This window comes from Hesperophylax consimilis, chromosome 2, assembly GCF_061612785.1.
Source record: "Hesperophylax consimilis isolate HC1 chromosome 2, BYU_Hcon_1.0, whole genome shotgun sequence".
NCBI lineage: Eukaryota > Metazoa > Arthropoda > Insecta > Trichoptera > Limnephilidae > Hesperophylax > Hesperophylax consimilis.
The window spans coordinates 33,373,677-33,400,253 of record NC_142837.1 but is presented as its reverse complement, the minus strand read 5'-3'; the positions used below and the strand labels follow the sequence as shown (position 1 = coordinate 33,400,253).

The window sequence follows — 26,577 nt, the reverse complement described above, 5'->3', positions numbered from 1 at the left end:
GAAAACCTGCGTAATCCGCGACAGACATGGAAAATAATAAATGCAATTCTAACAAATAGCTCGACACCCCAGAAAGATGAAATTGAATGTCTTCTCATTAAGAATGAAGAAATAACATGCCCAACACAGATAGCTTCAACTTTTAACAACTTCTTTATATCAGTTGGGGAAAACTTAGCAGCCACAATTGCATCATATCCAGATGATTCTATCACTATAAACACGGATCAAAAAGCAATCCAGTCCTTATACATGGCCAAAACAAATAAAACAGAAGTTCTCAGTATCATCTCTCAACTAAAGTCTAATGCATCTCCAGGTTTAGATGGAATTACACCAGTGTACCTGAACTTTTGCAAAGATATATTAGCTGACCACCTTGTTTTTCTTATAAATCAATCCCTGGATAGTGGAATCTTCCCAGATCAACTAAAGATAGCAAAAATAATTCCGATTTACAAAGATGATTGCAAAAAAAATCCTTCTAATTATCGTCCTATATCCATCCTCTCTGTTGTTTCTAAAGTTTTTGAAAAGGTTATTAAGCTTAGGCTCACTAAATATCTCTTATCAAACAATTTACTCGCATCCCAACAGTATGGATTCAGAAACCAATCTAACACAAAATGTGCTGCCTTCGATTTTGTATACGCCTTCCAAAAGCATATAGACCAGGGTAAGCATGCTGCAGGCTTATTTATAGATTTAAAAAAGGCATTCGATACGGTTGACCATGGGATACTACTAAAGAAGCTAGAACACCTAGGCATAGTAGGCACTCCCCTGAAGTTACTGTGTAGCTACCTCTCTAACCGACACTGTCAGACCTTTGTTGGAAAAGGGACAAGCAGCATGGGAACGATAAAATGTGGCGTGCCTCAGGGCTCCGTACTTGGACCATTACTATTTTTAATATACATAAATGATATTGCTAAATGGGGACTTAAGGGTACAATACAACTCTATGCAGATGACACAGTGATTCTTTATCACAATAATGATTTAAACGAACTTGAAAAGGAAATGGAAAGGGATATAGCTTGCCTGGCAAACTGGCTGCGATTAAACAAACTTAGCCTAAACATAAAAAAAACACATTACATACTGTTTGCAAATAAAAAAAATGTAAGTCTTAATATAAGTCTTGATAATAACCGCCTTGAAAGGGCTGATGTTACAAAATATCTTGGCCTTTTCATTGATTCACAACTCACATGGAATCACCAATTTAAACATGTTCTATCCAAAATTACTCCTATAACGGGTGTTTTATATAGACTTCGCGGGTTACTTCCTCCCTCTCTATTAAAATCGATTTACCATGCTATGATTCACTCACATCTAATATATCTCGCCGGAATCTGGGGATTTGCTACAAAAAAAATGATTTCAGAAGTCCAAGTCGTCCAAAATAGAGCCCTGCGAAATATTTTCAGTTTACCTTGGGACACACATGTCAAAGACATCTACAAAAACACCCAAATACTTCCTTTTAATACCATTCCCACTTTTGAAATAACGAAAACTATATTACAAGTAATTCAACACTCTGCACATTCCAACACTACACTCTATTACAATTGCGACGTACACCAACACAACACAAGAAATCACAACAAACTTCATATACCAAAAATCAAATCAACAAAATATGGACTAAGATCCCTAGAATACATAGCTCACACAAAATATAATCAACTACCCAACGAGATCAAATGTGCAAGTCAATGTAAAAAGACCCAAACTAACATGCTCAAACTTCAACTTATTAATGACTATCTGAAATAATAATGTTGTGTATGTCCCATTATATGTCCATTTAATACATACAACTATATGTTTCATGTAATGCGTATAATTCCCGCAATGAGTTTATTAACTCCTGGGAGTACAATGCTTTATATAATATACTATATTCTGTATTGTATACTTTTAATAAAAAAAAAAAAAAATAATAATAATTATAATAATGTTTTTACCGCGATCATAATCTCATGATTGGTGTTAAAAGGTCCATCATCAATAATTATTAAAGAAACAAAGAACCCCACCGAGTAAAAAAAATCTAGTTTTGAGTTACATTTAAAAATTCGTCTTTAGGCCAGGCAGTTTCATCCGGCTTTGGTTTAACTGCTCACTAAATGGAGTAAAAAGCTACATACAAAAAAATACATTTTCAACCCAAAATAGAAAAATGTTCACCAAAATTTGACACCCTATTTTATACTAAAATGTTACCCATATATGTATATAAGTTTATGTTAGTCAAATAAACTACCTGACACCAGAGGCGGATTTGCAGTCTTGGCCGCCCTAGGCCCCAGACCATGTAGCCGCCCCTTTCTCAGTACCCATCATATTGACCAGGAGTATCCAAACTTTTCAGTAAGTTCCTAGGGTCAAAACCGTTTTAATTTTCCTGCCATTATCATTCATGCTGTGCTGTGTGTGAACACGCTCTTGCATATCACTATTTCGTACGTAGAATATTTAGGTACTTAGGAAGTAATTTCTTGTTATCATCTGTGACTTTTTTGTCACGATTGGCCGCCCCTAATATCTGGCCGCCCTAGGCCCGGGCCTACATAGGCCTAAGGGCAAATACGCCTCTGCCTGACACCAAAAATAATACCGTTTTCTCACAACTAGTAAATGTTTATCAAAATTTGAACCCCAACTTATTTTGAAATGTTATCTAAATACCACCCTTTTGTAAGTGTAATAAAATATCTGTTTCCAAAAAAAGTTTGGTTTCCTCAAATAAAGTTAAGTTTGCTTACATTTTGAATAGCATTTTATTATTTAATTGATTGTCAAATGATACCTTTTCTCTCGGTCCTATTAGAAAGGTGTGCGAGGAAAAAGGACAGTAATGCGTATTCAGCCTACGGTAGTACGCGTAATTTACGACGAAGTTTCAGTTCAATCGTATCATCTGTTATCTGAATAGGTTTAGCTCGCTACAGGCTGTTTCAAAAATTTACTCAATTATTTTTAAACAGTTAAAATAATTTATACTTGAAATATCTGCGAGAAAAACTAGTCCCATGCTCCCCAATTATACAATACATTATTTTTGAATGGATGTAGTATATACTTAAAATTAATCCAAAAGTAGTGCCCATTACCTACTTCGTTACTCAATTATCTGCAAAATAATATTATGTACAGTGAAAATATTCACAATTATCTTAGGAGAAGTTTCTGAGATTTTAGGCTTCCCAAAAGTAAACTTACGTGCACACAAAACAGCTTATTTTATAAAGGACAAACTTTATAATAACCTACAAAAGCCGTGAAGAAAGCCACAAGTCTTGGTACTTTTCGTAGGGTATGTGCTGTATATGTAAGAAAGTTTATGATTATATACAAACGGATTTATTTTATCTTTAACTTATTTCGTAAAGCAATGTAACTGTAATTCTTGAACTGTATCTTATTTTTATATTTTTTACTTGTATTTTTTTATATTTTCCTACTAGATGTATGAAAAAATTTGCATACATTTTTTTTTATTTTTAGTTTTTTTTTATTAGTAAAAAAAAGATACACGAATTACATAATATAACAATTACATAATATAATTACACAATATAGTAGGTTATTAATTACATAATATAAGTATTCGATGTACCCCCATAAATAAGCAGGGCTTGTGTGTATGGGGGTGTTGTTATATTTGTTTATATTTGGTACGATTCAGTTCAACTGTTCGGAATACTTTTTAAGGTGGCTTTTGAATTCGTTTATATTTGCATTCATGTTTCTAATTTTTTCTGGTAATGAGTTAAAAAATTTAACTCCGAGATATTCATGGTTGAACTGTCCTATTGTTTTTTTACATATAAATAAATATTCAAAAACAAACACATACACATTTTACATGAAAGGTTTTGTTTTAGTCTATACCTACATTATATTGCAATCGTTATAGTTTGTTTGGGTAGTGTTAGCATGTAAATTGAGTTTAGTAAATTTGGTGAATGTTTACTCAATTTGGCTTCAGTTTACATTTTAAAGTTCAAGCATAATTTTATCAGTTGTAAATAATTATTTATTTGCAATGCGGATTTACTATTTTATGCATTTGCTTTTTAGTAAATGTGTATTTTTTTAGTGTTTTTTGTCATTTTAAGAGTAAAGTGTTTAGGGAGTCAAAACTTATTTGGGTGAACAAAGTATGTGTTGCCGTTTCATTCTAAAGGCGTGGTTTAGCGTTAACATAAAAGAGGAGGATTCGAAACATAGCTAATGAGATAATGATCCCAAAAGTCAATCATCATAAAATAGAATGTCATTCAATCAGAATAACAGTGTCATCAAGTGACTAAAAACTAACCTTTATGTAATTCATTAGTGCGAAACTAGTCTCCGCACTATCTTGGGTCTCTATGAAGAGGAGTTTGTGCTTCTGTAGGGATGCTACGACGCCCTGGTCATACCACGATCCTACAACCGACTCCAGGTACATATACGACGTGAAGAAACAAACCACTCCATCTGGTACACAAGATGCAATCTAAAACAAGAAAAAATTAATTCAGGAAAAAATTACGACAGCCTATTTTTATAATCGTGGAACCAGTAGATATCTCAAATACTAAATTACAACCCTGGTGAACTGCTTTAAAGGAACTGTCCTACTCTTCTCTTCTTCATAAGTGGAATGTCGAGGTTATTCAGTCAGTCGACGGCATTGGGGATTCCTTGATAGATGTGCCACATTCACACAATCCAGACCTCATTTACGACTGTGACTTCACTGGATGCAGTTTAGTATATAATATATAGTTGTGTCCATAACAAGATGCCTGTTTTTCACGTCCGAGTTCGCAAAGACTCTGCAGGCGTGTCGTGAATGCAGCAGACTTTCGCTACTGTCAAAGGTGTAAGGTGAAACAACAGTCTGTAGCACGAATGCTTTCCATCTTTGTAACAAATATTATAATAATAATTTATCACTAACCTCAACTAGAAGTTGACCATAATTTCTAATGACAGCAACATCGTCTCTTGTTTCAAATTTGGACGATATGGCAACTTGATCATTTCCTTTTGACACAATCTGAAATGATAAATTGGGACTTGTTATATGCATTTTTCTTTAGAATTAGTCTATGGATTAATATTAATTTTGTAAGGATAGTAATTTAAAAAATACCAATCTAAAGCAGGGTGAAACCAGTTGACTTCCAAATACATAAGTGGAACAAAATTATAAAGTATTTTAATAACATAGTTACCATTGGTAGTAAGCATGGCCTGGCAAGAGTCATGGTGAAAGAGCTCATTACTACGGGGTTGAAATCCAGAATCTTTGGATACATATCTAGCGGGGATAGAGTTCCTGAAATAAATTAAACTGCTGATATTAATTTATATTATACTTCATTGACAGCCGCTTCCATCTAAGTGAATAAGTGAAACTCTTGAACGCCAGTGTATCCTTAAGGATAGATTTAAAAAAAATCATTTTTCCAAACTACATATAGTATTTTTATAAATATACAGAGTGTTTGATTCCTGACATTATTTGGAGTAAAAAATGTAAATGAAATTTTGGAATGCGGTGACTTTTTTAATGATAAACTAATGTTTATAAGACAAGGTTTTTTGTGCAAGACCAAGGATAACAAATTATGTATTATAATCAATAATTAGTCGCTCGAAATATCCATACAAATTGAATTTTTTTTTTAAATTTATTTTTACTGAAGAGATTTTTTCAATTTTTATGGATATTTCGGGTGACTAATTATTGATTATAATAATTTGAGTTTTTTTTTTTTCTTTTCAACTTAAAACATGATAATCAGTAGGTATTGGGCAGTTAGGATCGGGGTGAGGGGTTGGTCGGTTACTAGGCTGAGTGACAAAGTGACGACACGTAGAAGAATTTTTTTTTTTGCTTCGTTTGGAAAAAAAAAACATTAACCTTACAGCGGGCGCGCTGTCGTAAATTTACGACAAACGCGCCTTATCGCTTCCCCCACTCTTGCGACTTAGTTGTAAGCATCGAGCTTCGAGCTATGCTAGAGTCAAATCAAATGTCAAACATTTACCGCAAGATATAAATGTTTTTCTCAAAGTGAATTACGGTAGGGCAGTTGAACCGATAACAGAAGAAGAAAACAGAAGCTTTCCAAAATGCGGTGTTTGTCGGTTATGTGCACTGGATAAGAAAGGATCCTCAGCATCAATGAAGTGTTGACGTTGCCAGTCCTTTACATGTAAGAACCATTCCTCAGTTGAGGTGGTTTGTAACAATTTTAAGAATGAGAATATTGATTCTGACTAAATAGGTCGATAAAATATTTTGTTTTGAAATATTAACATGTTTAGAGTGTTGCTTCGTTTTTTTTAAGAAAGTCAAATATTTTTTTTTTAAGTACTGCCTATTATGATTTTTCATATCCTTAAAGAAATTCCCTAACGTTTGTATAAAGAAAACACCACTTACATGGAGAAAACTCGATGACGTAAAATTTACGACAAGCGCCCGCTTAACCTGTTGTATGCCAGGAAATTCCAAGCTTTTTTGAAAAAAACCGCGCGCAAATTACTCTCCTGCCTTTTGGTCAAACATCCGTTTAAAAACAAAGAAATTGTTTATTTTGCGATTGTTTTCTGTTTATCAGATAATGTATCTTATTATTCATATATATTACATGATAATATTGTTACAAGTTTTCCCAGAATAGCTAACTTTAACAAAAAAAATGTGTAAAAATTTTCCCATTCGGCAAACAAATGTAAAAAAAATATATTCATAAGAAAATTAACTGATTTTTTTATTTCTACACAAACCTGAATAGACACCCCTCGTGAAAAAAAATAATCCAAAGGTTTTTTCGAAGAAGTAATGCCATTGACACTTCTTTGAAAATGTAAAATATTTTCATTTATTCAAAAAAAAAATCAAACGTCAAGTGTCCACTTAAAATTTTTTTGTGTCGTATTTTATAAGTATATGATAACAATTCTTCCAGATTTCGGTAGTTTATACAACTGTTGTTACTAATAATATTATTTTGTACAAGAAACCTGTAAATAAATAATGCTAATAATAAAATTATTCATTAGGACGTAAAAATTTTGACATTTCTACGATAAACTTACAAAGCTAATTTTCATCACTTTTCTTGGGTGAAATATTATAAAAATTACATCAAAATAATGTAGATAAAACTATCTTTCTGATGATACCTCAAATCTATTATTTCCACAATCAATTTATATCAAAAATAATGAAAGAAGTAAGAGGTTACTTTCTAAGAATTTGCGATGTTTTTGCACTGCTGTCCTTTGCACGGCTGAAAAATGACCGCCGACTGCGTGTACAGATGTGTTTGAAAGAACAGGGTGACAAAAAAATCATGACTCGGGGAATAAAAATAAAATTTTCTAATATTTTTTTATTAATATTTAATTAAATGCGTTTTTTTAAATTCAGATACTGTGTGGTTCAAAAATAAATAAGAAAAAAATTTCATCATATTTATTTCAGTTTTAGAACAGGTACATGAAACACGTTTTTTTAATCTTTGGTCGAGAGACTGCGAAAAAAATCATTTTTCACATACATAAATTTATTATTATAATATTCAAATTTTTAGACACTGTTTCTGTCCTCCTCAAAAGTGGAAGATACAATGAATGGAAACGAAAATTCAAACAATTCAAAGATGCACAATGCACTTGTTTCAGTAAACATTTTTATTCAAATAATGCACAAATACACCCATTCAATAAATAATTAAAACCATAAATAACAACAACCAGTACCAAATTACAATCACAGATAACAAAATCCAAGTAACAAATGATAACACACATTCAACAAATAACCAAAACCATAAACAACAACACATAAGTAACAAATAACAACCGCAACCAACATTATAACAAACAATAACATTATAACAAACAACAACACTAATGCAAGAAATAGCGACACAATTGCTGAACTGTAATTATGGGACTGCCACTATTAGGTATGATGAATTTCCTCTTCATGGCAATTTTTAAAATTTTGTATAAAAAAAAAGAATCTAAATGGAAAAAAAACGATTTGAAAAAAAAAAATTATAAATGTTCTAGAGTGTGGTATTGTTTAAAACACCCCCCAATGCAAAGGAAAACATCGCACGCCTCGCAAATCGTAGAAACATCCTTGCGTATTTTACGATGTGAACATAGTAAGCACCTTCTGCGAATGCGTCGATTCTTATTGTCCATCTTTGGGGTTTCATCTGGAAAATGTTTAAGAGAATGATTTAATCTAAGAGTGGCTCCGACGATGGAAGCGTTCGGTGCGGGTTTAATCAAAGAGGGATAGTGTCGCTCTACAAGCTCAGATGCCAATTTCATCCTGAATGCGCGGTGCAATATTGGCTTCCCTGGGTCTTCTTGGTGAAGCTGCCTAAATATCACCATGCTATTCAGGATGCTGACATTGAGCAGGCGACGAAATACCTTAATGTACCATTTGTAACCCCGCGTTCTCTCCATGCGGTAAGTGGATAACAGTGAATCTTTGGTATCCACTCCCCCCATGAAGCGATTGTACTGGACCACAGATAGAGGCATTTGGTATTTCTCTAACCCTCTTTTACCCTCAACCGTGTCGCTGTTGTGGTAGGTAGACACCATGGTGACAATTTTAATGTCATTCCAGGCAACGACTGACATGTCACCACAGTGTCTACCAATGATGGTAAGCCGTGGCACACTCTTCTTCATGCTTTTAATGATTTCAGGTACCATCTTTCGGCGGCGATTGAGGGTACCGATAAGATCGGTATTCCTTTGTTTCAGGTACCTAGTCAATGGCATGCTATTATAAAAATTGTCCATGTAGAGGCAGTACCCTTTGTCAAAGAGCCCCTCCATGAGTTTGAGTACAACTTTTGAAGTTTTATCCGAAAACCCAAGATGGTTCTCTTCGACTTCTGTATTCTTCCCCGCATACATAATAAAGCGGAACAAGTACCCTGTTGACGATTCGCACAGCTCATAGGTTTTAATGCCGAACCGAGCCGCCTTAGTGCGATTGCACTGCTTGAAACCTAGGCGACCCTTCCAGAGCAACAGGGACTCGTCTATGCTAATATCTTCGTGGGGAGTATACAGACTGGAAAACTTTTCATTCATTATATCCAATAGTGGTTTAACTTTTGCAAGCTTGTTTTGGTAACCGACTTTAGAAATTGTGTTATTGTCAACAAAGTGTAGGAACCGAATTATCAGAAGAAACCTATTACGCGACATTAGAGTCCTAAATTTAGGCATCTCTAAAATGTCTGTTGTCCAGTATTCTGATAACTGAGCTCTGTAACAAATGGACATGTATATAAGCATCGCGAAGAATACATACAGTTCAGCGACTGTAACATCTTGCCAGTCCTTCAGCCTGGAATAAGTTGTTAAATCCAACAGTCCATCCTCAGTGTTCGCCTCGTCCAGTGCGCTCCATGCATGCCTATTGGTCTCCTCCACGATATAGGACATTGTTTCCAAGTCCCATATTTTGGAGAAGACGTCATATGGAGATGTAGCGACTGTCGGAGGGAACACGTCGGGTGATGGGCCAGGCTGTAGGACGGCAAAATGCTCACGCTGACCCGTGAAGGTGGAGAAATCCTCGGACCAGGTGAAGGTCTGCTCCTCTGGATTCTCCTCCTCCCCCTCCTCCAAAGGCTCCAACTCATCCTCAGGAACATCCATATCCACCATTGACGGAAGTTCTACATCACCGGCGAGGGATTCATCCTCGCTATCAGTGAATCCGTACAACTCCGCAACGACGTGGTCGGTTTCCTATAGACAGAAAGAAAAGAAAAAAAATATATATACAGCTATGTAAAGCGTCCTTGAGGTAATACAAGACAAAAATGGCGCTGTAAAAGTTAGCCAAGTGTTATTATAATTACCTGAGTATTTGGAGCCCGATGCGTAGAGGATGTTGATGGTCTTGGGTCAGCCTTCCTTCTCGGATTCTGAAACTATAAACATTAATTGTTACACGAATGTCTTTCAATTTTGGAAAGGATGAAGCGTACAACCACTATAGAACTACTACTAATACACAACATACCGTTGCAATGACTGAAAATCTTTCTTCTGTGGTGTCTTCCTCCATCGACGGTCTTGGAATCTCCATTCTATAACAATAGAAACAATCATGTATATCATTATATAATATAATCATCAATACGCGTATAAATATTTTATACCTAAACAAAAAAAAGTTTGTTAGTACTTTTTTGCACACCCTATATAACTGATTTAATTTTGTGATATTTATTACTATTTTTATAAATAAAAAATAATATTTCTAATAAAAATTATTAGAAATAAATATTTCTAATAAATAATGTATTTTTTAAGAACCCTGTACCTCCCATACAAAATTTGAATTTGTAAAAAACGTTGATATCTGCGCGCGCAGGCGCGAATGTCATTTCAAGATGGCCTCTCACACATACATATAAACAGTACACATGTATTTGTGCAGGTTTCCGATGTGTTGTATTTATTTAATTAAAAAATATTAACTAAATATTGACGAAACTAGGGCTTTTATACACAATCTCAATAGTTTTCTTTACATAATGATGTACAAACCTTATAAGATTAGGCAATATTTACGTGAATATCGATGAAGAAACGTCAAAATATTTCTCGGACAGTTTTTTAGCGCGGGGGACATTAGAATATTATTTTTTGTAAAATATTAACTAAATATGGACAAATCGAAGGCTGTGGTATATGTTCTCAATTGATTTATCTGCAAAATGAGATACGAAACAAAGCAAATCACACAATATATGATGCAACATAGCTAGAAATAAAACGAAAATTTTATCACGAAAACATCGCGACATACTTTGACGTAATATTTTGTCGGTTATTTTGAGTTTTCGTATTTTAAATTTACCGAAACACATGCCGTGAACAATAAACTATGTATAAAAAAAACATTACTTACGTTTTATTGATGAATTACTTCGTTTTGGCACTTTAAAATAGAACCGCGCTGTGACACTTTGACCGTTAAAATTTTTTGTGTTAGCATCCCACAGAAAAATTAAAATTAAGATATCGAAGAAGCTACAAGTCTTTCCGGAATATGATGCGTAAAGAACAAGAATAGCCCAAGCGATTGAGACCTTGTTCTTCATACAAATTCTTTATACATAAGGGTTAAAATCGCTTATAATTTTTTTTTTTTTTTTTTTGTTTTTGAAAGTTGTATGGCATTCACATATGCGGGCCCGGCATACGAGAAGTTAAGGGAAATTTCTCAACGCGCCCGCTGGAAGGTTAAAAAAAGTCACCAGATTCCAAAAAAACATTTACATTTTATACTCCAAATAATTGTCAGGAATCACTGGTTAAAGTAAATCAAGTACGCCCCTTAACGCCCTGTATAACTTATGAATATTTTATATTAACATACTACAATCTATAACATAAAAGGTAAAGGTTTAAATAATGTTAGGTTACCTGATGTGATTACTACTGTTTGAAATCTTGCAAAGATAGGCCGCATTGCTATGGAAGAGTCCAGGCAGCTGTAATAAGTCACCATAATTATATATTCAGTACTTCAAATTAAGGAAACAAAAATAATACTTGTATGTACATACAAAAGAAAACAATTATGAGAGTACAATCAAACTTATACTTTTACAGGGAGTATCGGCACTAACCCGACAAACTTTAACCAGCTATTCCTTAGCACATTTGGAGTAAAAAATGTTATGGGCATTTTGCTGTCCGGTAGTATTTTTTTTTCAATTGAAAACAAAAAATTAAAAATTTCCACACTCCATCACTGTCATTGGCATTGTTTTTGTGTTAAACAGCTGTTATAAACAAGTATGTCGAAAAGCGTCGTCGCTCTTTCGCACACACTAAATAATAATAGTCAAAAATGAGACGAATGGTGCCGTGCCATTTCATTGTGATTGTAAAAGTGCGCCAATATAGGTACACACGTGCATTATTCAACGGAATTTGAATAAAATATTGCCAGATGGGTTTTCAAACTTTGACAAAGGATAAAACAGTGGTGACATGTGGTGAAAATATGAATAATAATTTTTTTATTAAAAAAAAAACGTTACCGGACAGCAAAGTGCACATAAGATTTTTTACTCCAAATATGCTAAGGAATAGCTGGTTAAAGTTTGTCGGGTACGTGACGATACACCCTGTATACAGTCAAACTTGGTTATAACGAGCGACTGAAGATGGGACTGACTAAATTTGCTCCTTATAGCCATTAATCGTTATTTCAAAAATAGGTTTTTATCATATGTACCTACCTACCTGCTTCTACTATCAATATATTTTCAAAATAAAAGTAGGTATTACTAATTAAAAAAATACACTTTTATTACTCAAATTTATTATCAATGATTGCTTTAAAACTTCGCTTTCATGCATTCGGTTGGAAATTTTACTTATCACGAACCAGTGATGCACAACCCGCGGCCCCATTGTTGCGGTCCGCATGTCAATTTCGGTTCCATGATAACTCAACACAGTGATTATTCAACACACATTTAAAGTGTGATATAAAGTCATTAAAAATGATGAAAATTTTTTTTTTTTAACCTAACCTACTTAACCCAGTTAAAAAAAGTTTTTGTTTTATCACTTTCCATGACTTTATATGTATTACTTTTTAAAAATGTGATGAATTATCATTTTGATGATTTATCCGGTCACCGTCAATTTCATACGGCCCACTTGGCTATAGAGAAAAATCTAAATGTTCAGTTACTTGAAAACCCTGAGAATTTTGTGAAATTAAGCTGCATTTCCTAAATGGAACCAAATTTGAAGAACCGGTTTGTATTGCACGAAATTCAAAAAATCAATCAATCATCAGAAACCTTAACTCTTGAATTTCGCTGTCAACGAAAACTAAAAAAATCCGCTTGTAGGTCGCGGCCTGTTTGAAAAATAGGCAAAGCGGGTCCTCTCCTGAAAAAGTTGTGCATTACTATTATAAATTTACCCCGTGCAGGAGATATAGGTACACGTAACTAGGTACCCTCATAAACATATTTATTCATTTTTAAAACAAAATTTACAGTTGCTTCACAGAACTGAAATAATAATATAACTTTCACAGTGCAGTGAAGCATTTATACCTATATCAAGATAACTTTGTAAATAGATGTTTCGCAGGAAATGTACATTACTTATTTCATCTAGAATTAATTTTGTTACTTCATCTTGTAACCTGGAATAATCTTATAAGTTGAATTTTCAAATTACACTTTACACATGTGTGCGGCTAGGTCATCGATGTACAAACTTTGCCATAGACAATAATAAAAAAAAAACAATAATGGTGTTTAGTTTTTGACATCCTGAAGTGATTCGTCATACAATAGAACCTCTCTGCCATTTTCCTATACATTATGTATAGTATTTTAAAACTTTTTCTTAGACGGCATCCACAGAAAAAGTGGACTGAAAAAACAATATAGTAACATTGCAGCAATAATTACCTGAAATATAGTACAGGATTAGAGACAGTAGGAGTCTTGTCATCAAATGGTTCAATGATGATAGTGAAGCCCTTGGTGTAGGTAGCCACAAGCGTTGCCAGGTTGGTGAGCAGCGTAAGGGAGGCGAAATTCGAAGGGTCCGGTATTTCTAAAGTTCTCATTAAAGATGCCAATCTGGTCTGACAAAATCTGAGGGGTTTCCTTTCAATGCACACTCTCGATGCCAGATCTTTGAGAAATCCTGCAAAAAGACAAAGAAATATAAACATAATTTAACTAACTAACCATTACATAGTTTCTCACACTCCTTGCTTTATTTGCATTCATACATGATGTCACACATACTCTTATGATATTTTGACTTCATTGTAATACATGTTTGTTTCTAATAAGATCATAAATAACCGGTTTAGCGCCAATCACTCCCATGGAAGGACCAATCGTATTATGTAATTTTAATGGTAAGAAACGATTCGAAGGCAGGTTAAAATAAAAAAAGGATAAATTTAGAGTACCTGCTGGAGATTCTTGCACCACATGTTGTATCCTTAGGCGCGTTTTAAGATATTCGAGAAATCTTTTGAGGAATCCAATAAAGTGCTCGGCATTGCGAATGTTTCCAGGAACAACCTCTAAAACAATATTTTCATTTTAAGTTTTGTTAATTCTATAAAGTTGTTTGTTTATCTCCTGAAGTTAATGCTCTTCCATAAAAATTGTGGTTTATTTCATACACAGTCCAACTTGGTTATAACGATCACGGCAATAGCGAGTTCACGGCTATAACGAGCAATTACAAAACAATATTTTAGTTTAGACTTAAATTCCTTATTGTATGAAGATAAGTCCATTTTTAATTTTTTTTTAAATCAAATCCACGTTCAAACTTAAATTAATTCTCCAATATTGAATATTTTTAAGTGTGCCAAAACGATTGCAATCTGAGCTATAAGCAGGAGGGTGTGTGACGTCATCCGTGCGCTGAACCTCCTGTGGTTAGCGCATGGATTTTTTTTTATTCTTTAGTAAGGAATTCCAGTACTTTTGTTTTATCAATGTTTACCGTTTAACTAAATTAAGGGTATATATTTTTTATGTAATATTAAAATTTCATACTGTAATTTATTGTTGACGTTAGAATTTGTTATTCTCACCAAAACATTGCTAGACAAAACCTGTACATTAAATGGCATATAGGTGATTTTAATCGCGGTCGTGCTAGTTGTTTGAGTTGCATTTTATTATGGAATATGTAGCTTCAATTTTACCGCTTTGAATTTAACAAAACCTTCTAAAATGTCAGGAGATAGGAGATACTATGTACGATGTAAGTTAAAAGAATCGATAAAACTAAAAAGGCAACAAAAAATCATCTCAAAATAACTTCTCCCCCTTATTATCAAAGTACGCATGTAACAGAAAGAGATGTTTAATTATTAAGTTGTACAAACTTAATGCGGGTACATTTGACATCAGATTTCGTTCAACCAATCATGGAGCGTATACACAGTAAAGCTTTTAAATCACTTTTAAAAAAGGATTTATTAATTTTGAGAGTAAAAATATAGAAATATATAAGTATATTCAGAATCGGTGTTTTATGATGTACATGAATATAGTCTAAATATTTTTTACTCAAATCCCTTATCGTTGGCTGTTATAACGAGGTTCATTCACTGATATACTGTGCAAATAATTTTGTCAACACAATCTCTGAATACATGACTTTGGGTCTGAAAAAAAAACGAAGAATTGGGAATTATTCTTGAATTAAGTAATAACAAAGAGGTGGCTTAGCGTAGCGGTTAGCTGCCCGGCGCACAACGGCAGTTAGTGGGAATTTCCTATCCCGTTAGGATTATTTTTATGGCACTATCTGTGTAAGATTGTCGGCTATGTGAAACATTGCTATCCATCGGGCACATTGTAAAATTGTCATAAAATCTGCGGAATTTGAGCTTTGCAAATTTGCTCTATTTTCAGGAATTCTTTTTTCTTACAACTCATGGTCAATTTTGTTTTAAAAACCAATAAATATTTTTTTGAAGGGACCTAGTTACGAGTACCTACATCCCTGCCCGGGGTAAATTTAAGATAGTGATGCACAACTTTTTCAGCAGGACGCTTTGCCTATTTATGAAAAACCGGTTCTTCAAATTTAGTTCCATATAGGACATGCAGCGTATATTAACCAAAACTCTTTTTAACCCGTTACCTCAAACCTTTTGATTTTTCTCTATAGCTAATTGGGCCGGATGAAATTGACATGCGGGCCGCGAGAATCGGGACGCTGGTTGTGCATCACTGGTTTGTAATGAGTCAAATTTTACGAAAGCCATAACAACCCCGCAAGCTAGTTATTTATTACAAGAGAGATTTTACAAGCGGTACAATACGCACAAGCTAGTGATAATACGACAGACAATTTAATAATATTATTCTTGGAAGCCTTCTACCAGGTGAAGATAGTTATAATATTAACAATATAAATAATATATTATTTTGTGTACGGAGGCATCATAAGGATGCACTATTCCTGTATAAAGTAGTTAATAATAATATTCAATGCCCAGAGTTGTTAAACAAGATTCCATTCAATGTACCTGCGCGTTCAACACGCTCTTGTGTCCTGTTCAGGGTTGATCAAAGCAAAACGAACTCTAAGCAGAATTCTTGCCTGAACAGACTATGCAATAATTACAATAGCGTATTATCTATGGTTGATATTTTCAGTTGCGAACTTACCAAATACAAGAGGTCCATAAAAGAATATTTCTCTGATGGTTTGTGAATAATGTTTATGTCTCTATTGTTTATATCTCTATTATGATTTGATTTATATCTACAACCTCTCTCCATGGCTATAAATGTATTGTTTTGTAAATTTTTCGTTTTATATTAGTTTTATTTTATTCTATTGTTTAGTATAAATTTTTTAATTCATATTTCTTTCTCACAAATTTAAATAAATTATTCCATATTATCATAAACATATGAATATTAGTAGACCTGCCCTAAGTGATTAAAAGCGTATTATTCACCACTCCCCATACCGGTTCCATTGGAGCCGGCTGGGCTCGCGTATGGCCTCCCGTGAATCTTGAGAATGTGACGTCATATTTCTTGTGCGAACTAGCGTCGAGCTATGGTCGAGTTCATTTTACGAAATAACACGGCAAAATGGTGGCTTGCGCTATGAAAACTTGTAAAAATAGATGTGAAAAAGAGAATAAACCCAATTGTCGTATTGCATTCCATAGGTAAGCATTATTTTACTTCGTTTTAAGCTTATTCACATTGTATAATATAGATCAGTTTTAGAAACATACTATCACGCGATGGACGCGAAACACAAAGCCATTTGCACAAGAATCAGGGATGTGCCTTCGCCTTTTGCTCTTTGATAAAATACATAATAGTATCATTTGGAACGTCTATTTTTTCATCTGTTATATCTTGCTGGAACTCCGTCGTATTAATAAAGGATAATAAACCAATCATTTTAAAATTTATTCCACTTTAATGGCGTTATTACTAAACGAGTTTTGAATTTTACACAATTCATAAACAACACTTAATATAGGATAAATGATTGGTTATCAACTGTGAAAAATTGGTATGTTTGGAAGTAAAATGTAGATACAGTGAGCATGTTTGGAATGAAAAATGTATGTGTCATTTTGCTGGCCGATGATATTTTTATCTATTAAAATTAAAAATATTATATTTTTCTATCGTACGTCGCCACCGATCATATATTATCTTTGGATTATACTATCACACGTCGCAACGGACCACGTGTTAGGTACGCGCGTTGTTTCGTATGTACGGTACTGCTGGAACAAGAAGGATCACGTAATGCGCTAGGTTATACCGAGTGGCGATGTGTGATAGAAAAACATGTTTTTTGTTTTTAATTGAAAAAGTGTATCGGTCGGCAAAATGACGTCCAAATTTTTACTACAAATACTCTTAGGAATCGCTGGTAAAAGCTGTTTGTATATAATTTCATTTGTTTTTTTAGTTGTATTCCTATTCTATTATCTTCTTAAAAGTGAAATGTTCTATATTTTCTTAAAGATTTCCCAAAAAAGAAGACTTGAAGACAATGTGGCGGCTTTCATCCGGTAAAAGTGAGCAGACAAGTGTTCGTAACCTTCGTATCTGCTCAGAACATTTCAAAGAGACAGATTTTATAATAAACAAACATGGCACACGTGTGCTACGTGTAGGTGCGATCTCATCGGTCTCTTTGTCACCTGTTACAGAAAGAATTATCGTTAGTATATTAATTCTTTAATGACTAATAATTATTTTTTGTAGTTATTCATTACATATAATTATTTTAATTTTATTATCTATCCATTTCAGAAATTAAGCGACAACTTCTCTGATAAATCATATGTATGTCTTTCTCTAGCTGATGAAAGGGCCAACAATACTTATTGGATGAACCCACAAGAGAATTCTACTTTAATTATTAACCCTTTTGTCTTTTTCTTTTGATTTCTTCCATTGTCCGTATATGTTTATATATATAACTCGTATATTTTTTTATAATATTATGCATAGTCTGAGAATACTGTTATTATGTCGGTGTATATAATACTGTTTTGACTAATTTTCTGCATACATATTGTGATGCTTAAATGTACCTAAAAAAATGTTTATGCAAATATTATACCCAAAAAGTAAATAAAAAGCACCTTCATCGACAAAATACTCCCAAATAATACCCCACACCTGGCTACGTACAATCCGACTTGCAGAACCCCGATAAGTCGAGAGGTAGAGGGGGGGGGGGGGAAGTCGTTGCCTACACACGATGCGTCGATGTGGTGGTGAGAAGTACCTAGCTATGTAAATCTGGTCACTGAACACGCCTAAAGCCATTTCAAGTAGTTGGGGCGATACTGAGAGTATCTACAAAAACAAGGAGCAAATAATAATGTAAATGCTACGTATTATTGTGATTAAATAATGTTTGAAATAATTTGCGTAAATTAATTTTTATTAAAAGTGATAATTACATTATTTTATTATTAATAGGAACAGAGCAGTTGTGACAACCCTAGATCATTGTTCGAATGTGGCGATTGTCAAGTGTGCTCGTCGCTGTTTACTGGGTTAAGTAAATTATGAACATTTGTAAAAGTGTCTTAACTAAATAAGGAAACAAAATATTCGACTCTGAAAATAGAAGATTTTTTTTTTGCCGAATTTGGACTTAGCAAATTTGTTCATAACGTGGCGAGCAATTTGCGCTCCCATGTAAAAATGTCTATTCATTCAAAAGCAGATTTTACTTTTAAGAACTAAATGGTGATATTATAATGCAAGATGCCTATATACTGTCAGATTGATTTATTGACGAATCACAGTTAGCTTTCCCCTCTGCATTCCCCAACAGATGGTTTAACCCCTCGCCTTTAGGTTCTCGTCTATTAATATTCATATGTCTGTACATATTATGCTGTCTCAGTTAAAGTCTCAAGGAGGAAATCCATAATTGGTTTTATTTTACTAAATAACACTTATGTACAAACTGATAAATGTAAACTGTCGATTTCTGTCTTGTGTTGTGATGGAGATTTTAGCCAGACGAGGAATTGAACACACCACTCTTGGTGGGATCCAAAGGCGATTCCAACTCAGCCACTGACCGGTAAAAAAATCAACTCAAAAACGAGCGCTGTACAAAGTATAACTGTAACATGCATGAAAAATTATGGTTTAAGTTGAAGGTTCTTTACCTGTTAGAACTTCATCTGGTAAAATAGGATTTCCCAAAAGAACATCTGCATCTCTTGCGATTGCTGCGTCCCTCAGTCCTTCAACCATTTTCTGATATTCTTCAGTTAATTTTGCTGCATCATCTTCGCGCAATCTAAAAGATGTGATTTTTCAAATATCCATACAATTTTTATGCATTTTTAAAGCACGTCCATGATTAAAACTTCATTTTCAATGAACTTTAGCATAAGAAACTTCTGTGGCTTGACTTCAATTAACTTGTATATTTATATCTATCATTGTATATTATGTAAAAGCTGTTTGTTTCTTACAAATAAATAAATAAATGATTAATATATAACACATAGACTCAAAACTGAAAACCACAGATCACATTAAGTTATATTAATTATTACAGGGATACCATTAAACTGATATTTTATTTTCACTTTTGTGTATACATATATCATTTACTAAAAAATAGATCATACAGAATTAAAATGAACCATAAACTCAAGAATCTAATTGAACATGTCTAATTGACAATTGTAAGAATGTTTTGTCTCAAGGACTGTGATGAACTGACCATGTGAAAAGAATGCCAGATGACAGAACACCAAGTAGGTACTCCAGTGGAAGCGACCCAGACGCGGATAGACTGCATGGAGGAAGATAAGAGTAGGATGGGAGCAGAAAACATTTATGGAGGTGGCCAAATTCCACCCTGTAATGATGAATTTGGTAGAATTAAGATTTCAAAACTTACTCTGCAACAGTTTTTTCCAAAGTCTGCAGAGCCAATTGACCTTTTTCAATAATGCGTCTAGTGATCTTTACGCTCATAGAGTCAATACAGACGTTGTCTATGTTGTGTGCTTCATCAAACACAACAACTGCCTCCTTGTTCAATGCTTTAGACACAATATCGGCGATTTTGGGGTCCAGGAGGTAGTGGTAAGAATACACAATAACGTCAGCGTGTAAAATCTAGAAAAATACAAAAATACATACACAAAATAATCCACAAAGAATTTTTAGCTAACTAACTGACCGGTCGGTGGCCGAGTTGACATCGCGCTTGGGTCCCACTCAGGCGTAGTGTGTTCAATTCCTCGGTTGGCTAAGTCCTCCATCACAACACAAGCAACATTTTCAGCTTGCTGTGGTGGTAGTAGGAGATTTTCAAATATTGTCAGGTTATTCGTAACCCGGGAATGTTAGTCTTTCTTTTAAAAAAAAAAATTAACCATCACGCCGTTTCCCATAAGGGTCGGCAGAGAGGATGGGCTGCCACACAACTCTGTCTTGGCATATGCTCCTTGCTTCATCCACATTCATACAAACTCTTCTGTTATTCTGAGATTTGATATGGCCCGACTTCTTTTACAATTCATATTTTTAGGCTGCATTAAAATACATAATTACAACAAAACCCGCACATAATACCCATAAGAAGTCTTCTTTCTTCGGTCCTTTGAAAACTTTAATATTAAATTAGCCTTACTTAGAACCCACATAAGATGTGGGTTCTATCACTGGTCCCCTGAAAAACCTTAAAAGATAGTTTCACAAAAATTTTGAGTTTTTCGTCTCCCAGAAAATAATTTACAATTTTTAACGAAATATCGAAGAGCGTTAGTGAAATGAGACATACCGCTTGTCTTGCTAGGAAATAAGGACACCAATTTCTATCAGATCCATACTGTTTTAAATCTTCTAGGGTGTAAACTCCATGAGGCATGACCGCCTCTCGCCCTTCTGCATTAAACCCTTCATAAAACTGGCCTAGAAACAAAATCAAAAATAGTCATTAAATGACACTATTAAATTCATTTTAGTTTTTAATAAAAGCGTTTCTTTTATCACAGATAAATAACATCAAAAAATTTTACACAATGGATAACTCCTTTTTTTCTCATTTATAAAACACATCTTATTATTTTTTTAAAATTCTCTCGCTCCAAATTGGGACTAAGTACATACCAAACTAAACTATTGTGTATTTTACATATTTGTAGTAAGAATTTATTTTGTGGCTCGTCATAATTTACAATAAAAGATATAAATTTGTTTTTGACCACTTTGAGTAAATTAAATTTGTTTTTGACCAAAGTGGTCAAAAACAAATTTATATCTTTTATTGTAAACTATTGTGTATTACATAATACCCATCTCAGAAAAGACATTGTCTAGTGACACAATAACATACTTGCGTATTATCAAATATCCTAGAATATTATTAATAATATGCCCAACTCCAGTAAAATATTGGCAGCAGGGGGGTATAACTCCGATCGAAAATTGGAACCGTGAATATTGTTGTGACATAATATTATTGCATTATTATATTCCATATTCTATGGAATAAACTTTCAGCGTTTTTCATTGGTTTATAGTATAATAAGTAGGCTCCGAATGAGAATTGTTCTTTCTATGTATTGGCATATTTATGTTTTTTTAGGACTAATTTGTTTCATACAAAAAGCCCGAAGATATCGATTTCCGGTTATCAGTTTATTTATGATTGGCAGTATTTACTTGTATCGGCTGGTAAGTCTGGTCACTAGAGGCTAGGGTGCCTTAAAAAAAAGGTAATATTTTTTATTCGAGCACACATTTATATCATTTCAATATAAAAAAAAAATATTCACTTTTTTTTTTCAATTAAATAAATTTTACGGATCGCTACTATTGAAAAAAGTTTCGAAAATATGCGCAGTTTGGGCCAATGATTGCAATTATAAAACTATAGTAAGGAAAAACAATAATCAATCTGTGACTTCTACTGCAAGTCATGTTCAGCAAATTTGGAAAATTTATTTAAGTATTTTTAGTATTTTAATTATAAAACTATAGTACGCCTCAGGGATCTCATTTCGACAGAATTCAGTCTACTTACATCCTTTCTCTGCCAGTTCCATGCCTCACTGCCATACATCAGGGTAGGTACCAACACTCCATTGTGGACTGCTAACTTCGCTTGTTTGGACAATATTTTTTGTTAACGCCAGTCCTCCATTAATGGAGTTACCTGCATTTACCCTCCTTTCAATATCTCTGTCAGCCTTCCCATCTCTCGTAAACATACTTCCTAAATACACAAACTCATCCACCTGCTCCAAGTATTCCTCATTCACAATTATATTGCACACTGTTTACGTTCTCTTTCTTTCAAACACCATTACTTTAGACTTACTTACATTCATCATTAACTCTACATACATACTTCGTCATCCTAGGAACGAGAGACTATAGATCTTCCTACTGTTAGCAATCCACACCGCATCATCAGCGTACAATAGGCAAAATACTTTCAGATTACTCAAATTCGCGCCCAATCCCACCTCTTTCAATTCTTGCATACATTTATCCATGTATAGATTGAATTTCCACGGTGACATTACGCAGCCTTGTTTAACACCTTTTTTTATATCAAACCACCCCGTAAAAACACCATTCAACCCAACACATGCAATGCTTCCCTCATACAAAGACGCAATTGCATGTGTGAGATTCGTATTCACTCCATACTTGGACAACACCTTCCATAGCTTTTTCCTGTAGACTCGGTTGTATGCTTTTTGTAGATCTACAAAGGCACAGTGAAGTTTCTGTTTTTTTCTGGTTTGCCAGAAACTTCTCAGTGAGCATCCGCAATGAGAAGATCTGGTCCATTCGCCCCCTTCCACTCATAAAAGCACCTTGCACATCCCATATTTTATCCTTTGTTTCCTTTCTTACCCTTTCAATCAAAATTCTACCATACAGCTTGCCAACTGAGCTTAGCAGGCTAATAGCCCTATGATTCCCACATTCCATATGTGAGCCTTTGTATAAGGGCATGATCACAGCCCTTCTCCAATCTAAGGGCGTGTAACCCTCCTTTAAACATTGGTTAAAAAGATTGCACAACCATGCGAGAATTATATGGCTATCTCCTATAAAATATTCAGCAGCAATATTGTTGAAACCGCCAGCTTTACCATTCTTCATTAGTCAACATTTTTCCATCTTTCGGTTTAATCACTTTCATGCTTCCATTTCTGGAGCACTCAGGTACCTTTTGACTTCCTTCCAAAACAGTTGAATGTTTTCTTGGAGGGGTCTGTCATTTTGATTACTTCTTCCTCTTCCAGGCGTTTTTTTCGTTCTTTCACTCCTTTCTTCCATCCCTTATACACTTCTTTCGCTCAATCCTTTTCTTCGCTGGAAACACTGCCAGCCGCTATCAGACATAACCATGCTTTCTTCTTTTCCGAGACCAGTGATTTAATCTCATCATCCCACCAACCTTCTACACTTGTTTCGCTCGATCCTTCTCTTCGCTGGAAACACTGCCAGCCGCTATCAGACATAACCATGCTTTCTTCTTGTCTGAGATCAGTGATTTAATCTCATCATCCCACCAACTTTCAACCAATCTTTCTTCCTACCTTGCGTACTTATTCCACACACCTCTCTAGCAGATTCACAAAGACTCACTTTTATGTGGTTCCGTGTTTCGTCTATGCTTAGACTGACCATTTCCTTCTCATTCAATCTCATCTCTGCACTGCTTTATTTTCTCACATTATCACGTTTTGCAGTTTTTCTATTTTGACTCTTGTTGAAGTTAATACCGTTTTCTCTTTAGAGCGCCAACCGCGAAAGAGGTTTACTCTCGACACTATCAGAAAGTGGTCAGTTTCAACCTCAGCCCCTCTGAAAACCTTGTGTTCTCGGTAACGGCTCTCAACCTAGAGTCAATTACTACAAAATCAATAATTGACCCCTCATTTCCTCTTTCCCACGTATATTTGTGGATACCTTTATGATCGAAGAAAGTATTCGACACAAACAGGTTACACTCTAAACATATTTCAAGTATTCTATTCCCGTTGTCATTCGTTCTTTTATCCCCAAACATACAAGGCCGAATCAAATCTGTCAAGTCTAATTCCCACCCATTGAAATCCATCCATTCATATTTTTTAGTCTCATTACATCATTCACACCAGTCCAAAAATCATCTTTCACTTCATCGCTTTCGGAATTAACAGGGGCGTAGCAAATAACAAGAAACATACTTGTCAAACCGATTTTGAATCTAATCCACCTTATTCTCGGACTTACACATTCATACCGCAACATACATTCAACCATTCTGGGAGACAGTAGCGCTGCAACACCGTGACAAGCCCTCTCCGTATCTGGTCTCCCAGACCAAACGACAAGCCTATCATTATGCTGCATAGTCGCGCTCCCTTTTTTCATACTCTCTGTTATACAAAGTACGTCCAAACATTTGCTCACCACTGTATCACACAATTCATTCATCTTTCATTCCGTTCCTCCTCTAATATTCCATGTACCAATTTGACATTGATCAGGTTCCGTCCTCCTCTTTGCGCCACTGAAGGGTTGGCGATGTGAAGGATAGCGAACCTCACCGACACCTGTGTTGGCCATTCCTTCCAAGGACTACTTATAACATTTTACTTATAAAATCTTAACATACACATAAAAACATTTTATCACTATAACACAAATTGATGATTTCCTTGTCGGTAAGTATATTAAATATTTTGTTAAACATAGATTGCTATTTTTGGTAGCATACAAATGTTAAATGTCCTACTCTGACCCGTTAAGAATTTTCTTCGTTTTTATATTTTAAAAAATATGCTATCATTTGTACTTTGCTGTAAATGCAGTCTAGTGAATATAAAAAAAAAACAATTTTAACATTAGTATTACATAAAACAATATAATTTTAATTTAATTAAATAAATTGTGCATGTTCTTAATTTTCTTCCATTGTGCAACGTCAGTTGTGCAACACCATTTACACTAGGAATCTTTAAAGATTAAAATCAATTAAATAATTACACAAAACCTTTAAAAATAAACATTATTATTCAAGATAACGTCAAATTTTCGGCATGATATAAAATCCATTCAAATGAATGAAAGAAAACCAAGCTGCATAACTCGCATCGCTAGAAGGCGTTAGTGTAGCATACGCTCATAAGTTGAGGGTATTATATCTATTCTACGGTATTTGATATTTTGTAAATTATATTGCCGGCAATGAAAATTAAAATAATATTCAAATAATTAAAATTAAATGAAATCCTTGTTCAATAATTTCAAATAATGATTTAGTACTCACAAATAGGTGTAACGCCATCAGCAGTACTCCTGTCTCTGATATAACTGGCTGTTAGCGAGTGACATTTTCCATCAACTGCTTTTCCTTCTTTCTCCCTGGACACCTATAATTTTAAATACCCCAAAACATTTTAAAAAGCAATGCAGCTTGACTATGGCATGGAATACTTTACAAGAATAACGAAAACTTAAGGCCAGTTGTTTCACCAACATTCAACTGTAACATTGTAATGAAATCATTTCACCAATGAAAGACATTTTTTTTTTTATGGACCAATATAATTTTAATGGGACCATTCAAATGTAAACAAAAACAAAGTGCCATTTAAACAATGTTTCGATTTTTAATGGTGGTCTTATGCCATGGAGTTAAGCTGTATCCAGTACTCTGGCTTAAGGTAAGGACATACTGGGGCCCCGCGCGCAACGTATGCAGTACTATGTTCCCAGGTCAACATGCATACTTGCAATATGCACGCAAAGCAAAATTGAATAGTAGTATCATGATATTCAATGGATTTTTCGTTATAAATCAGTTTGTAACATCTTACAAAATATATAAGTTGTTGATCTCTCATTTTAAAAACAAAACGAGAAATAAATGTCAAAAAATTCCAAATGTCAAAACAAACAAACATAGAAGTCAAATCAACTCGTTCAAAGACCTTTCACTACCGCCATCTTTCTTTCATATGTCCTACACAGATCTGGACAGCACAGATCGGCGTTGCGTGGGGAGCGTAGGTTTGAGTTGCGTGGGACAAGTGTGTTTCTAAGCATCTATTTTCTTAGAAAATATGTGAATTGTAAGTTGTCCAGATGTCTTAACGCATTGTTTATGTTGCATACGTGTATGTACTTAACTTTAACCACTCAGAACATTAGAACGTCAAAAGACGTAAATATGATAATAGCGGTCAAGACATTAGAACGTCTTTTCACGTAAACGCGCGAGATTTTACAAAAATCGATTTATTTCCATCACTAGTATACGGATTGCCATGATTTAAAAAACAGAGTATCGATAATGAATAACGCTACGCGTCTGTATTCAAGAATATCTATGGAATGTAGAGGTGCATTATCTAAGTCGATTGGATCTGTCATCTTGTTCGTTCATAATTTATTGCGTTTCTAAATAATTTATTAAAAATATTTTAGTTTG

General features: G+C 34.2%; 1 protein-coding gene across 1 annotated transcript in view; it reads right to left on the bottom strand.

Moving 5' to 3' along the window:
- Positions 1-26,577, bottom strand: part of Xpd (general transcription and DNA repair factor IIH helicase subunit Xpd) — a 44,110-nt gene that overhangs the window by 12,679 nt on the left and 4,854 nt on the right. The window contains exons 5-14 of the mRNA XM_089645160.1: positions 25,414-25,516; positions 20,917-21,047; positions 20,029-20,249; positions 19,283-19,416; positions 14,045-14,161; positions 13,530-13,770; positions 11,509-11,576; positions 5,244-5,347; positions 4,967-5,065; positions 4,340-4,519 (exon numbers count right to left, since the gene is read on the bottom strand). Of these exons, the coding sequence (XP_089501286.1) occupies positions 4,340-4,519; positions 4,967-5,065; positions 5,244-5,347; positions 11,509-11,576; positions 13,530-13,770; positions 14,045-14,161; positions 19,283-19,416; positions 20,029-20,249; positions 20,917-21,047; positions 25,414-25,516 (1,398 nt within the window). The remainder of the gene's footprint in view (positions 1-4,339; positions 4,520-4,966; positions 5,066-5,243; positions 5,348-11,508; positions 11,577-13,529; positions 13,771-14,044; positions 14,162-19,282; positions 19,417-20,028; positions 20,250-20,916; positions 21,048-25,413; positions 25,517-26,577) is intronic.